Source organism: Heliangelus exortis, chromosome 8, assembly GCF_036169615.1.
Source record: "Heliangelus exortis chromosome 8, bHelExo1.hap1, whole genome shotgun sequence".
In the NCBI taxonomy this organism is placed as follows: Eukaryota; Metazoa; Chordata; class Aves; order Apodiformes; family Trochilidae; genus Heliangelus; species Heliangelus exortis.
Window position 1 is genome coordinate 26929134 of NC_092429.1, and position 15030 is coordinate 26944163.

Below are 15030 nucleotides of genomic sequence, written 5' to 3' on the forward strand. Positions count from 1 at the left end.
GTTCTACTCTTCATTACTCCTCCTCCCCACTCTTCTTGCTTTGATAGTTTGCAGATTTTGCATGTTTCAGCTATGCTTTGGTTTTGATGTGCTGATGATCCCAGTGTTTTTAACAAAAAATACTTGATCTTTCTTGCAAGGGCTGAAGAAGAGGTTTAAACACATACAACAGGTTGAATGTAGTTCAAATGTTTGCTTTTTAAACTTATATTTCAGTTGTGTCTTATGGTTTAAATTTTTAAATTAAGGATTACCTTCTTGGCTAATAAATTCTTCTGTTAACTTTTGCTTGTGAGTGTTAATTCCATAACAGCAATTTGTTGTAACAGCCGAAGTCTTTTTCCACAATGAAGTTGAATTAACTAAAAGTTGACATTACTAAATTAAAACACAGATGTTTGTGATAATGGTTGGAAAACTGTTTTGGGAAAGATTTTTTTTTCACTCAAGTGTCTACATGCTCCTTTCAGCTCTCTAGAATCTGAAGATTTGGCTGTTCATTTGTATCCAGGAGCAGTTACTTTTCAAGGTGTTCTCAGGAGAAAGACTTTGTTGAAAGAAGGCAAAAAACCTGCAGTAAGATTTTTTTGTTTGGTTGGTTTTTTTTTAATTCCTTTTCTCACCTTCTTCATTTACCCAGTTATAAATCTGACAAAATGGCCTTTTGGAACTAATTCATATGTCTGAGAGATCTCCTTTTCATCCTTGCTGATTAAAGTTTAGGGTTACTGTAGCCTTTGCATTGTTCTGTTTGGTGGATTTACTCAGTTTATAAGGCTGTACCCATAGTCTAGGGAGCAGAAGTTTAGTGCTACGTAAGCTTTCTTATATTTCCTGATAGCTTAAAAAGAGCATGTTCTGTCTTCCAGAATGGTAGGTGGGTCATAACAACTTATCAGTAGATAAATTGTAAACTTTTGCTTTTGCATTGCATATAGTTGGTTATATAGAATAAATCAAAAATATATATTAATGACAGTGAGGGATAGTTTATGGCAGTGTGTAAAATGGAAAAGAAAAGGGATTAATGTCCTCTGACTTAATGAAGTCTTCAGTAATGGTTGCAGAAAGTATGGAGTAATATGCAGGAAGTATAGGATAAGATGCAGAATTTTTTTTTCAGATTAGTGACAATGGGCACATGCTCTTCATGCTTTCTGATATTATAATGCATTCATAGGTCTACATAAATAAATAGAAACAGCAACTTTGGAAACATGGCTGAGACCTTTACAGGAGAGTTAGTGCTGTCCTATTTTTGCAGGATGATGCATGCTATTTTGCAGCTCAGTGTTACGAAACATTTTACTTGTGTGTTACAATTTATTTTTGCCTTTTCTCTCTAGGTAGCATCTTGGACAAAATACTGGCTGGCACTCTGTGGAACCCAACTGTTTTACTATGCTGCAAAATCTCTGAAGGCTACAGAGAGAAAACATGTATGTAAAAGAGGTGTATTGCAGTATTGCCTGCCAAAATTAAAATGTGATTTCCTGATACAAAAATTGAGTAGTTGAAGATCTGCATGATTTCTGGTCAGCGCTATCCTGTCGTCCTGTCAGTCATCTCATGCATATCATATGCAATAGTGGAAATTCCATGCACTCTTCCATCCTACACCAAGAATGGCTGCTTTGCGTATGCCATGGGTCTCTTTGAATTTGTTGGTCTCTAAGAGAGGAATCTGTATCATTAAGTCTGCTGTTCTAAGGTAGAAGTCCTATCTCCTGATCATCTTGGAGTCATAAACAGTTTGTTGCTACTCAAAATCCAAACAGACATTGGTGTGGGAAGACTGAGAAGTCACTATATATGACATTAAACATGTACTGAGTTCATATATGTGGTAAAATTGGAGTTCTCTTCTTCTGTTTAATCCTCTAATCTGTTAGCTAAAACAGAGTACACAACATTTCATATGGGAAGCAGAGAGCTAGCATGCAGTGCTGGCTTTCCTTCTGTTTGCTGTAGCCTTACTTGAAAGAAACTAAAAATACTTCACTTATGTGAGGAAGCAGTAAAAGGATTCTCTATAGATGTTCCAGGTATGTTACGATGTGCATGCTTCACTGGTTAATTATAGTGGAGGAGGATGCCATCAGTGATTCTGTTATGAAAATAGGTAAAATTTGGAATACTTGGCTCTTTTTCCAAGTTCATTTACTACTCAGAACCATTACATACAGTTACCTTGGCCAGTGCTTCAGTTTATTTTGACAACTGTCACTAAAATAGATTTGCTTTGCATAAAGCTTATGTCATTCTACAAATAGAGGTGTGCTTCTAGAGTTGTTGTAAGGGTACTATTATCTTACTTCTTTTTGGTACAAAATACTTTTTTTCTTATCCTAACATTTTTATGTTCAGAAAGTAGAGATTTGAAGTTAAGATTCCTGATTAGTAGACTACTTAGATACTTGAATTTTCTATGTGAAAAGTTTGTGTGTAATGTTATCTTAATCTACAAAGAATTTTTTTTTATTTTTCACTCTTTCTGAATGTAGTTCATTAGTAAACAGTATACTAATACTCAAAGTAGTTTAATAATAGCTAATTACATGTAGAAATACTTAGACTTTCTTTGCATCATCAGTCTGCCCCACCCTACTAGCTGAGATTGCTCAGATGAATTTGAAACTCAAACTCCTTTATTTGTCTTGCCAGTTAAAGACAAGTCCAAAGGCTTGTGAGCCAAGCATCCTTGGTGTCCTTAAAGAAGTGTATGTATTCAGATGCATTTATTTGTCACTGGTGTGACTGAAAACCTTATGGAAGGAGTAAGTGTCTTTAAAGGTAGTTGGAAGGAGCTGAATTGTAAACTACTTTGAACAGAAATGTGAAATAATAAAGCAAAAGCAAAAAACAAAGTTTTTGATGGCATCATGTCACAAAAAGTTAGTTACTTCTTTTTTCTGGAAACATTGATCCAATCCTGGAAACAGGATTTGGTTTTCTTTTAAGAATAGAATGTGAATTTGTAAGTCTCTCTTGTCCACTGTCTGTCAAAAGTACTGAATTATGGAAGATTACCATTCTTGGACCTATTCAATCTGAAGCTTTTTCAGTATTGTGTATAAATGATTTAAAACAATCTAAATAACATACAAGCTTAGGGAACATGGAAAAATTGCATAACTGGTAATTCTGTTGCTTGGAAATGAAGTATATTGCATTTCTTTGTGGGTCATCTGGTTATATGTTTCCTTCAGAAGAAGAGTTTCAGTCATTTAAATAATTTAAATGGTCTTGTCCTTTCCTTAGGAAAAGTAAATGAAGTAAAAAGGTTACAAAATTAAACATTCAAGCCAGATGTCTGATCTGCTTGATTTTCTTACGGCAAAAGCCTTTCCTTTTGTCTAGAAATCCAGTCATATCCATCTAGAATGTTCTTAAAATATTATTTTCTAGTCTATTCAACTGACTTTTAATATTCCCCAAGTCACTGATGTGTTGTGATACAACTAAAGTACTAGTGAACAGAGACTTAGAAGCTAAAATCTGTCTTGCATCCTCATGTTCTTGTGGTTTTGTCCAAGCATGTGCCAACAGAGCAGTAACAAAGTCTGCAGATCAAGGCTAGGAGACAATCAAGTCCCTAATGCTGCTAGGATGATCCATCAGAAGCTTTCCCAGCATTAAGGCTGGCAAATACCAAGCAAAGAGTTTGAGCAGCAATATACCAAAAATACCAACAAGCATTTGAGCAATGCAGTTCCCTGGAAAGGGAGATGGAGTGGTAGTAAAAAGCAGTGACTGCTAGAGCAGGCTTATTTTTTTAACAAGTGGATCTGTGAGATTGGATTGAACTACCCAGTGCAGTCTGGATTTATCGGTACATAGCTGATGTCTTTTAGCTGGCTAGGGCAGTGAGCATATTTAGGTCTGTTTGTGGATGCAAAGCATCTTGTGAAGCTCAGGTCTCTGATACAGCTTTCCAGGTGCAGCTGTGGTTAAAAATAATGTAATAGCTATTGGGTCCAGTTTGGATCATCTTTTATTTACACACATAGTTCACAGTGAATTCACACATACTTCTGCTTCAAAGGTTATCATAACACAGAGTATAATCTTTATGCTGAAATGAAGGTGGAAAATAACCTGGTGTACAAATGTTGTCCAGTGATACTCCCAAGAGGTCAATTCTTCAAAATAAAAAGATTTGAGGAAAGATCTAGGTTTTGTTTTGTTACTGTTCAAATTAAATGAATAAAACCAGATTTCTTTTTCAAAGACTGATGCACTTGAGATTTACCTCAGAAAAATAGTCCAGGCGTCTTCTGGAGCCATGTAAACATCTGTCTTTTCAGTTTCCTTTCCCAAGGACTCAGACATGGAAAGGAACACTGGCAACAAAAAAGTTAGTTTGCTATTTAGTTTCCTGGCTAGATCTCTCATGGTAAATGTCTTGATTACAGACATGCTTTTGACCATTCTGCTGCTGCTGTTGCTTCAGGCAACTGAGACTGAGGACTTGGAATGCATCAACACTCAAAAGCTATTCCAGGCTTATAATAGCCAAGCTCTTTGGAAAATTACCTCAGAAAAATCCTAGGGTAATTAGGCAAAAAGGGCAGGAAATCCTCTCACTTTAAGATATGGACAAGACAGCTCTTCTTCTCATGCATAAAAGGGAGTGCTTCCAGTTTAGTGTGTTTCCTATATGTGAATGTAGTCCAAAGGAAAAGGATGCTGTAGATATCTGTATGTGACAGACTTTCTTGTACTGCATCTACTAAGACAAACTACTAAATATAATGAACTTTTTACTTTAAGTAGTGCACAGGTTTCAGTTATTACTCCAGTAGTAGAAATTTGTCTATTACAAGCATGTGAAATTTAGAGGCCAGAGATGTGGTACAGGAGAATGTAAGAGGAATGAATGGGTGTAAAATGTTTAAGATTTTATTCCATATGCTGAAATGGTATCTACAAACAAGCTTGAGTGATAAAACTATAGAACCTTTAGGAAAGGCCAATAGTAAAACCAGCCAACTTAGAATTAGTCTTCAAGAGAGCATTCACCCTGAAAAATGTGAATACACCCCTAAAAAAACTTTCTAGTGAATGGGCTGGAAGAATCTTGCCAATTTCTGTGACTACAGCACATGCATGAGAGATTTTTCCATGTTTGTAGATACTTGAAAAAGTAACAGAGGCTTTGTGCTTGAGCATGAACCCTTCTTCACTCCAGGTTTTCCACTGCGTGTTCTATTCAGAATTAAAGCCATTTATTTGTGCTCCAGAAAACTTAGTGTTTACTCAGGCACATTCTCACCTTGGTGAAGAGCACTGTCATTTGAGGAGTTATGTTCAGCCACAAAGAAAATTATTTGAATATTAGAAAGCTGTTAAGTATCAATGGGACATTTAGAGGAGATTTGTAGGAGTGAAAAGTCTGTTCACAAACTGGTTCAGAGTTTCTGATTCAAAGATTGATGGATAAATGCCTGAGATCAGAACAAGAATAATTAATGTGAAGGCATATAGTTTTCTATGTGTATATTAAGTGTCTTTCCAGATAACAACCTAAATTGGCCTGTATAAAAAAGCAAAGAGGATCCAGGAACATGAAATTACAATGAGGCTTTGATTCCCTTCATGTTAACAATGCAGAGTTGGTGTTTGCAAGGCTCTGTGCATCAGTGGAGACTGAACTGCCCTGGGGGTTCTATGTAAACGTGGAATACAAATCCAGCAGCGCACAGGGGTGGAAAACTGACATGTTTCAAGTGTTGATGGATTGATGGCTGGCAGGAAACACTTTTTCATGTGTGGAGCTTTTTACTGTTTGGAGAAGTACCATGGTTAACTAATTGTTTTGAATAAAATGGAAAAACAAGGGAGCTTTAGCAGTTTTGATTGCATGGTAATTTCATTTATTGTATACATATTGTTTATGGTATATAATGTAGCACAGGAGAGTTCAAAGGTGCTTTTTTTCATGAAACTCTAGGAATTAATGCAGTTCAAGAGGTATGGAAGTTCAGTGGATGGATTAGTTTTGCATTTGTTAAAATACTTTTTTTTTTTTTTTTAACTACTATAGATACCTGAGTGCAATAATGTTCATACAGTGCAGAGGTCTGACACATTTTGGACAACCAATAATCCTTTTAATTTGATTGTTACTCATTCTGAAAAGTTCTGTTTTCACTAATTCCATATAAAATTAATAACATTTCTTAATGCTATTCTTCCTGTGAAGTTACTGTGTCTTCAACAACGTCACTGAGAACAACTCTGCCCTTTTGAGTAGTTGTTCTGTGCAGTGTGGTCAGTTTGAAGCTGCTTGTTTTATTTTAGTTTATGTATCTGCTTGTGTTTTCAGTTCAAATCCACCCCAAGTAAGAATGTCTCAGTGGTGGGCTGGATGGTGATGATGGCAGATGACCCTGAGCATCCAGATCTCTTCTTATTAACTGATTCTGAGAAGGGTAAGCAATGCTAGCACCAAGGTTGGAGTCATTCACAGAATAAATATCAGCTTTGCAGAGTTATTCATAAGCAACTACATGAAATTGGAAGGATGTTACATTTCACTTATTCAGCTGCTCTTCAACATGTCGTGTTTGTCTCCAGAATGCTAAAACTGTCTGTGGAGAATCTGTAGAGTCTTCATTAACTTCTAAGGACTCTCCAAACTCTGACAACTCCAATTGTGATTCTTTTAATTGAAAGTATTAATCTAATTATTTTTTTCAAGTATGTTTAGACATATGTGAAAATGTCAATAACAATTAAAGAAGTTCAGTATTCAGCTAACACCAGCTGCTAGTCCAGTCCCTTCTCTTCTCCAAATGAAAAACAAAACTCAGACCAAGCCATCTGTTCAGTTGTAGTGCTAGTACCAGGAAAAGACAAACAAGCAAAAAGACCCAGACCAAAACTAAGACATCTTGACTGTTTTCCAGAGAAGCCTTGAGTTCCCTTACACCGTGGAGTGGTCTGGTTTCAGTATAAAATTTCCTTTCCTTTTCCTTTCCTTCCAAGAAATTGTTCCTTTTCCATAGCACTTCAACTGATGTAGGAAGTATCACTAGAAGTTCTGATAAAGGGGCTTAAAATATATTGCTTTGTCTGCTTCCCATTTTCCTACATTTTATTTCCAAGCCTCTATTACTTACATTGCTGATCTCCAGTGTAAATTATGAATATGTGTCAGCTTAAACTCAGCAACAGCAACTTGAAATGTTTTTGTAACACTGTGACTTTCTGAACACAAGGAAGTACTTTGTAACACCAGCACTGAAAATGCTAATCTGGAATGTATCAGTATGTTTATGAAAAGTTTTCAAATATTTTTTTGAAATGTAGCTTTTTAGAGTGCCCTTCAATGTCATCTTGCCCTTCATAAAAAAAATAATGAAATTATATTATAAACAAATAGCAATAATGACAATGAACAAAATATTTTTTTGTGTGGTTCTGAGAAATGTTTTTTTTTCCCAGTTGTCTGTGGTGTTGGTTGAAATCTAGAATGTTGGAAAGGAAGACAGGCACACTGCAGATTATCTTGCACTAGGTCCAACAATTAAGTTGCACCTGTGTGGGACAAAGTGTGAAGTTATATGAACCTTCTGATGTTAAATCTTTTCATAATGTTTTAACTTAGATTTATTTCCATATGAGTAGGATTTAAGTATATAAATATATAAGTATATATTAAGTATGTATTGTCTGCATTTCTTCAGGTTTTTTCATAAATTTTTTCTCTACCTTTCTCACTTAGGAAATTCATATAAATTTCAGGCTGGAAACAGAATGAATGCAATGCTCTGGTTTAAACACCTGAGTGCTGCCTGCCAAAGCAACAGACAACAGGTGAGAGCAAGGTGTTGAAAAGGAAAATAAGTTGTTAAGAGCTCAGCTGATAGACAACCAAGCTAAAACTGAGGGCTTTGTATCAACAGTCTACCCTGAGCAGCTTGTATATTGGTTTTGAATGCTTATTGATTTGACTTAGCTTTCCTGTTTGTCCCTTTGCAAGCAAGTCCTCAGAGCTTCTCTGGTAATGAAGCAAGATTTGAGACTGTCTTTAGATTAAGTTTGGTTTACCAAGTGAGTAAGGAAAAAAAAAAGATCCTGTAATTTTTTTCTCCTTTATTTTGGTTTGACTCCTGAACAGTGCTTTCCCTAGAGAGATGCCATCTGGTGCTGTTTAAAATGGGAGATTTTGTGCTTGTTAACAGGTGACTGCCTAAGTAAGATAGGGTGCTTAAAGGTGCTTTTGATAGAGTTGAGTAATACTGGGAACTAGTTTCATAGATATTATTTTTAATTGTAATGGTGGAACTTTAGCCCAGTTCTACAGGTAAATAGTAGATGCAAACCAAGAAATGCTTACTTCAAATTTGACCAAACTGAATATTTATTGACAGTCATCAGGAATGTGGTGACTCTTTAGTAGCCTGAGTAGACAAGAGATGTTGCTGTCAGGCGATTTCCAATGGGGATATAAACAAACGTATTGCAAACTGGCTTTTACCTTCATGAAAGGGAGTGATGTCTGCAGCAGGCATTCTGGCTTCCTAGGGGAAAATCCCAGGCAAGTGAGATTTTAAAAAGTGTGTCATTTTTTAAAACTAGTCTCAAAAATACTAAAGAGCCTACATCTATAACTGGCCTGTGTGCCAAGAATTCTCTACCTGGGACTCACGTGAGAAGCTTCTACTTGTGTAGATTGGTGCTGAGATTTATCATGTTAAGGTCATTTTGCTCACAACTTAAGTCTTAAAAGTCATCATAATGAATAAGTTCCACAAGCATATCATAAAATTATAGACCATGCAGCAGCTTAATATCTTGGTTATATCTGGGATTTCTATGGCTCTAGGCATTTCTGTACTGCAATGTGGATTTCAAACAGCAAACAGCTGGCTACTCTGTGAAGCAGTGGAATGTAAGTAGTTACTACCTAGAGTACAATCTGCTGTCATTTATATTTTTCATTTCAGGTTCCTGCCAACTTGATGACCTTTGAATAATAGCTAATTCAAAAGAAAGGAAAAAAAAACCCACAATCTGAACCATCTCATGATCAAGAAGGAGGTCCTGATGAAAAATGTGCCAGCTGTATTCTGTGCCAGAACAGAGCCTGTCAACTCAATCTCTGAACTCTGGAGCCCTGAACAAAACCTCTAATGGTTGGGGAGTAGTCCCCTAAATTAAAAATGGAGTTGCAATGTGAATTGCCATGGACCATGCTTTGTTATAATCTCTGAACTGACCTGTGGAAACCACTGCCTTAAAGAGTGAAAGGAAAACCAACGTGAAACACCAAATAGTGTGTGTGAAACTTGTGGCGGTGCTGTGCTTGAGTTAAATAGATTGTAGCTTGAATTTCTTTTAACTTTATACTAATTTTGAAAATAACTCACCTTTTTAGGCATTCTTAAGAAAACAAGTAAACTGGTATTTAAGAGCTGTATCAAAAGGTATGTATGAGCTGGTAAAAGAGGTACTACACATTCTAGAGATGTTCTTTAGACTATATCAGGAGTTCTTAATGGGATCTTGTCCCAGGTACGCTTAGTCTGGAGCAATGCTATTTCTCTCAGATATGCAAGTGTAAGAAATGTAACACCTGCAAGTTCAAAATAGCATTAAGCTTGTAAACTTTAGTACTGTATGTACCTGTTCCCTGCAAGTGGCACAAAGGCTGAGCACTCACCAAAAAACATTTTGGTACGTTGTTGCCCAATTCCTTGTTACAAACATAGTCACATGTTTTGGGTGGTCGGTGTGCCTGCCTGGAAGAGACAAAACTGAAAGCATTGTTGGGTCAGAACTTTGTGTTTTCTTCCCATTTGTTCCTATATCTGTTACTCTCCTTGTGAAGGTTGAATGATAGGAAAACCAACACCTGGGTGTGTAGCTCACTGAAATCTTTTACTTCTCTGAGTATCTGTTAATTATCACGTAGGGACCACTGTTAGTGTATGGTGTTTCATCATATCACTTAAAATCACCATTATAAAAAGGCAGAGGCACAATTTCAAGCTTTTGTGTTCTCATTTGGCAGTAACTGATTTCAGTATCTGCCTTGGTCAAAATAGTTGACATTGTGCAGTATTGATAACGTGGCCTAAAGCAGACCTTACATACAGAAGCTTGTTTGATCTTCAGGCAAATAAATTAGAAGGCAGGATAAACTTGGGAGAGCCAAGTTGTAGGGGCTATCAAAATTCTGTCCTTGACAGGATTAATTCTTGGTCACCAAAATAACTCACAGAAAAAACATCATGTTTGGAAAAAAGGAACCATGCTTTATATGTGTATTTTATGCTTAAGGATTTGATTCTTACTTTATTTAGGTTTCCTTAATGTCACCTAGATAGTTTCCGTGATGATTAATATTTCTTCAGTATTCGAAAATATGATCTTTGTAAAGCAAGAAGGTGTTGTCCAAAATATGACTCCAATATCAGAACATCTAAGTCTGTGGAAAAGTATTAACTGTTCAATTGAAATTGTTGTTTAGTGACCATAAATATGCTTGCAGATTCCACCATAAATGCTCCATTTTAGAAACAAGCAAGCAACCTATCAGTCTGTGGCAGAGTTCTCTGACTGACCAATAAAGGTTTCTACTGGTATTATTTTGAGAATGTATAGTTTGGTTATTGCATCTGAGTAGAAGCCTATAAATTCACTTTTTGTTTCTTGTGTGTTTTTTTGTTTTCTTTTCCAGAGTCAAATTAATCTCTTAATGGAAAAGATGAGTTTCTGGTTTCAGTGGGGCAAAAAAAGGATACTCCTGTCTCACAGTAAAAAAACCAAAACCAACAAATACACAACCCCCAACCACGTGGCTGTGTAAAGGGTAATAGGTTGGTTTATGTTTCCAAAAATTGTTCCTGTGAATTGGCTCTTAGTAGAAAGAAAGCAGTAGAAAAATGCTTTTGTCAAGAGTTACCCCACAAGCACAGTGGGAATTTGTGTACCTTTTCAATTTTTGTTCCTATTTTGATGGAGAATGAATAGTCTGTTCTGATCCTGAAGTCTTGTATTTTGGGAAGGGGTTCCTTGTGCTGAATCCCTCTGCAATTCAAACATCTCCCAAGTTTACCCATGTTGGGTGTATAGTAAAGACATCATCTTTGTAGCCAGTAGTGTTACTGTAGTAGACTTTGCACAACTTGAATTTTGTTTTTCTTATTTTACAAATTGGTTAACGTGTGTTTCTTCCCAAGAACTGTCTTTTAACAATGTGTGTACTTTTTACAAGCACTGTGGATATTAGCCTGTGGATTTTTACTTTTAAATAAGCTATTATTGGTTCATTGCAGCATAACTGTGTCTGTTCTTCTGTTAGTAAAAGAAAACATGCAACCAGGAGCCACAGCCTGACATCTCACAGCTTTGCTGAAGACAGAGCCAGGTCAGAAGGTGTCATTTTTTATTGGGGAATTTTTTGTTTTGTTTTTCCAGCTGTTTTGAGCTAGGTTTTTATGGTAGGAAGGTGGCGTGGAAAACAGTTCACAAATCATCATTTAGTGAATTGTTACTGTTATGAATTTTCACTGTTTGCAAGCCTCCTAGTCTTCCTTGTTTGTCTGCCCTCACATATGCTGCTTTTTGTGCGAGAGATTGAATATTGCAGTAGGAGTTACAGAAAAAGTGTAGCCAGAGGAACTGGAGTGCTTAATGACAGCATGGAAGACATTATTGGCACTTGTTACAATGAGTAGCTCAGTATTTTCTTATTGCTATCTCCCATTGAGCCACATAGTCCTTACAGGGCAATGCAGAAATAACAATCTCACATTTTTAGAAAAATGGTGCTCAGAAAGAGGTGATGATTTTGTTCCCTGAGGCAAAGTTGCCCCAGTTAAACTTCAGAAAGATTCAGACAAATCAGATACACTGTAAAGAACATAGCAATGCCCTTTCTTTAAAAAAGGGGTTAAAAAAAAAATCAATTCAAAACAGTGCTGACAAAAGAAGGACAGTAACTAGCTTGTGGTTACCTTACCAAGAAAAGGGTTTATAGAAGTATGCATATTTGAAAATATACAGGGAACAAAAGCATAAAAAAACACTGCAGGATTTTAATAGTTATCTTTTCCCCAGTAGAAGTAAATGAATGTAACTTTTTCTTGCAAAATCATCCCCCTCTGTTTATGTTTATACATTTTCAGCTCTTGCCCTCTTCTATTTTGTCAGACATAACAAATATTTAAAGGAAATGCTTTCCCATCCAGCAGAAGCAGTGGCAGTTGGTGCTGCTAAGGCATTTGAGGAGGTCAGGTTCCTTTTGACAAAAGTCAAATTAGTCTTGTGGTTTTGGTTAACTGTAGCAAATCTTCTCCAAATCCAGATCAGGTGAATGACAGGATATTGTTTCTTCTGGCTCTGTAAGTAGCACTTTTGATTCTTTTTTTTTCTGGGTTTTTTTTTTTTGGGGGGGGGGGGGCTTGGTGTTTTGTTTTGTTTTTTTTTTCTTGGTATGCTAAGTTACCAGCATTGGTAGTTCCAGTATTTTCCATGACTGGCTGTACTATACTGCCTAAATCACATCAGTAAATTGGTTATTCTTCCTACAGTGAAACGTTTTTGAAATTTTAATATTATTTGAGTATTTCCCTTTTGCAGTATTTTTGTTTCTAGAAGTGGCTTTTGCATAAGGTGATTTGGCTTGGGGAAGTTGTCATTAAAAGAATCTGTACGAGTGGACATATAATTTGTTTGCAGGGGTTATTTATTTCAAACCATTATTCTGATCTGTAATGCATCAAGAGGGGTGAGTGTTTGGATTTAAGGAGGACTTTTGTCAGTGCCTTATTATTACCAAGATGTTCCTTACAATCATTGCATTTCTGCAGAAGCTAGTTGTTTTGGTTGATAAAAATAGTTGTGGCTTGAGTTGCTTTAGGGTTTTTTTTCTGTACTTGAATAGCCTCTTTTTAGGAAAAGTGCAGAGGGATCTGGACATCTGCTTGGACTTACTCAGCTTTTATCAGAAATAGCTCAGACTTCTTCAAAATTAATATATTTTCATTTTGTTATGTCTCTAAATAGATTCAGTAGGGGCGGGGGTAATGGAAAAGGGTAGTCCCAGTTATGGTCTAGACCAGATGAACTTAAAACATTGAAGAGAATTCTTACCAGATCTGTTTCTTAAAAGCTTGTTGTTAATGTAATATTAATACTACAGGAGAAAACTTCAGGCAAAGAGAAGGTTTGGGTGAATTAATTTTTTTCTTAGTATTCCGTAAGCTGAATTTTTTATATTTTATTTCTAGTGCCAACACTGTGTAGAGACTACTGTGCTTCACTGAAACAACTGCAAGTAATTGTTTTAGTAGCAAATCTTTATAAGCTATAGAAGGGGAAATGTAAGAAAGAATGTGTTGTTCTTAAGCAATTAAATATTTGTTTCCCTGGAATACATTGTGGGTTAACTAAAGTCTTTATTAACTCAGATATTGGGAAGGGAAACGTAATTTTAAAATTAATCTTATGCTTTCTAAGGATCTTCATAGATAGAAGCATTTGGTCAATGGAGAAAAGACAAATTACTTAGTTTAGCCGTGCCTGTTGCAGAACAGAGCTGAGAAGTTTCCTTGAAGTTATGTTGATAAGAAGGGTGTATGAAATGTCATGGCATGGTTCTGGCTGTTACTCTGATCTTGTTCTTCAATGACTAAAACCATTGTAACTACTCTGTTTCCTCTGTCTGTCTGATTAGCTTATTATTTGCTTTTCTTTGAGTAAGTTCTGGCCTTCATGTGTTACCTGAACATACTCCTTACCATTCCAAAGCTGTTCACAGATGAGACTGAATATCAGTATAGATTGATTAAACGTTGAAATAAAGAGTTGTAGGGTGACTTGTTTTTACAGGCACTTCTAACTCCTTCTGTGGTGGAGCAAATCCATTCAAATACTACTGTTTGGAATGTGAAAAGCACCAGGAAATCCTATGTGTCTATGTCTTACAATAATCCTGTAAGGACCAACCATCACTGAAAGGAGGATCAAGGTTGTCATGAAGTAAACACAAGCCATTTTGAATGTTCCCTTCTGGCGTGAGGCTTTCTAGCGACAGAGGTATCGCACTATGATCTCATTGAGTGATGTGCAGTTTGGCTGTCCTCTAGCCTTTTTTTTTTTTTTTTTTTTTGCTTTTTTAATACTTTATTCTGTGTATGCGTGTGAAAATTGTGTGTTTGCATAAGCTGGTTTAAATTAATTTAAGTACAGGTTTCAAAACTCTTTCCTACAGAAATAAATGATTTAAAAGATGACCTGTGTCTGAAGTTTTAATTTCTCATTTAAAAGCTGTGTTGATACTGTAGCCAGGTTTTACAATATGGGATTTGACTGTCTTTCAGAACAATGCAGAGATCAGCTGGAATTTTAGTGTTTTTTTTAATGAAGCTCTAAAACGTAGCATGTAAATGCACCATTGTCTCTTGGTACAAAAGAAATGGAAAAACTAGCAAGAAAATACAGTTTATTGAAGAGATTTATTTTTTACTTCAGAGATGAATATGTTAAATTATGTGGTTTTTCTCTCTATGGTAGTTTATCAGATTTTTTTTCTGTTGTCTCTATACTTACACGTGATAAATTTAAACTCACTGAAAGTAGTCATCTAGCAGATAGGTTCTGAACTTAAGGAGCAACTACATAGAAGAAAAACTGAAAATGAAGAATGATTGAGTAGAATGCAAAGGCTTGTACTGCATTAGCTTTTTGCATGGTGTTGCTTCTCTGCTTTCTGTGCCTTTTTAATTCTGTTAAACCTTATGAAACATGATCACACAGCCCTCAGTAGGAAATACTAAGGGTCATGTTGGGGAAATGCTTATCAGAATGTGAGCTGTGGGCTCCTTCTCTGTTTGTTTTGTTTTCCACTTAATAGAACGATTCATTTCAAATGTATTTACAAAGAGAGAATGAATAAAGTAGATTTCTGTGCACCCCCCTTTTTTCATATTTCCAGATCACTGAGTTTGAAGAAATACTATGTGATCAATAGTGAAAAAAGATATTAGAATTAACTAGCTGGTTATTTCTGTTTCC

The 15030-nt window shown here is 36.0% G+C and overlaps 1 protein-coding gene across 4 annotated transcripts in view; it reads left to right on the top strand.

The window, feature by feature from the left end:
• RALGPS2 (Ral GEF with PH domain and SH3 binding motif 2) overlaps window positions 1–14249 on the top strand; it is an 87368-nt gene extending 73119 nt beyond the window's left edge. For all 4 annotated transcript variants that reach the window (XM_071751165.1, XM_071751166.1, XM_071751167.1 and 1 more), the window contains 5 exons: window positions 471–576; window positions 1347–1439; window positions 6329–6434; window positions 7730–7821; window positions 8955–14249. In XM_071751165.1, the coding sequence (XP_071607266.1) occupies window positions 471–576; window positions 1347–1439; window positions 6329–6434; window positions 7730–7821; window positions 8955–8984 (427 nt within the window). In that variant the 3' untranslated portion in view covers window positions 8985–14249. The remainder of the gene's footprint in view (window positions 1–470; window positions 577–1346; window positions 1440–6328; window positions 6435–7729; window positions 7822–8954) is intronic.
• The last annotated feature ends 781 nt before the right edge of the window (window positions 14250–15030 follow it).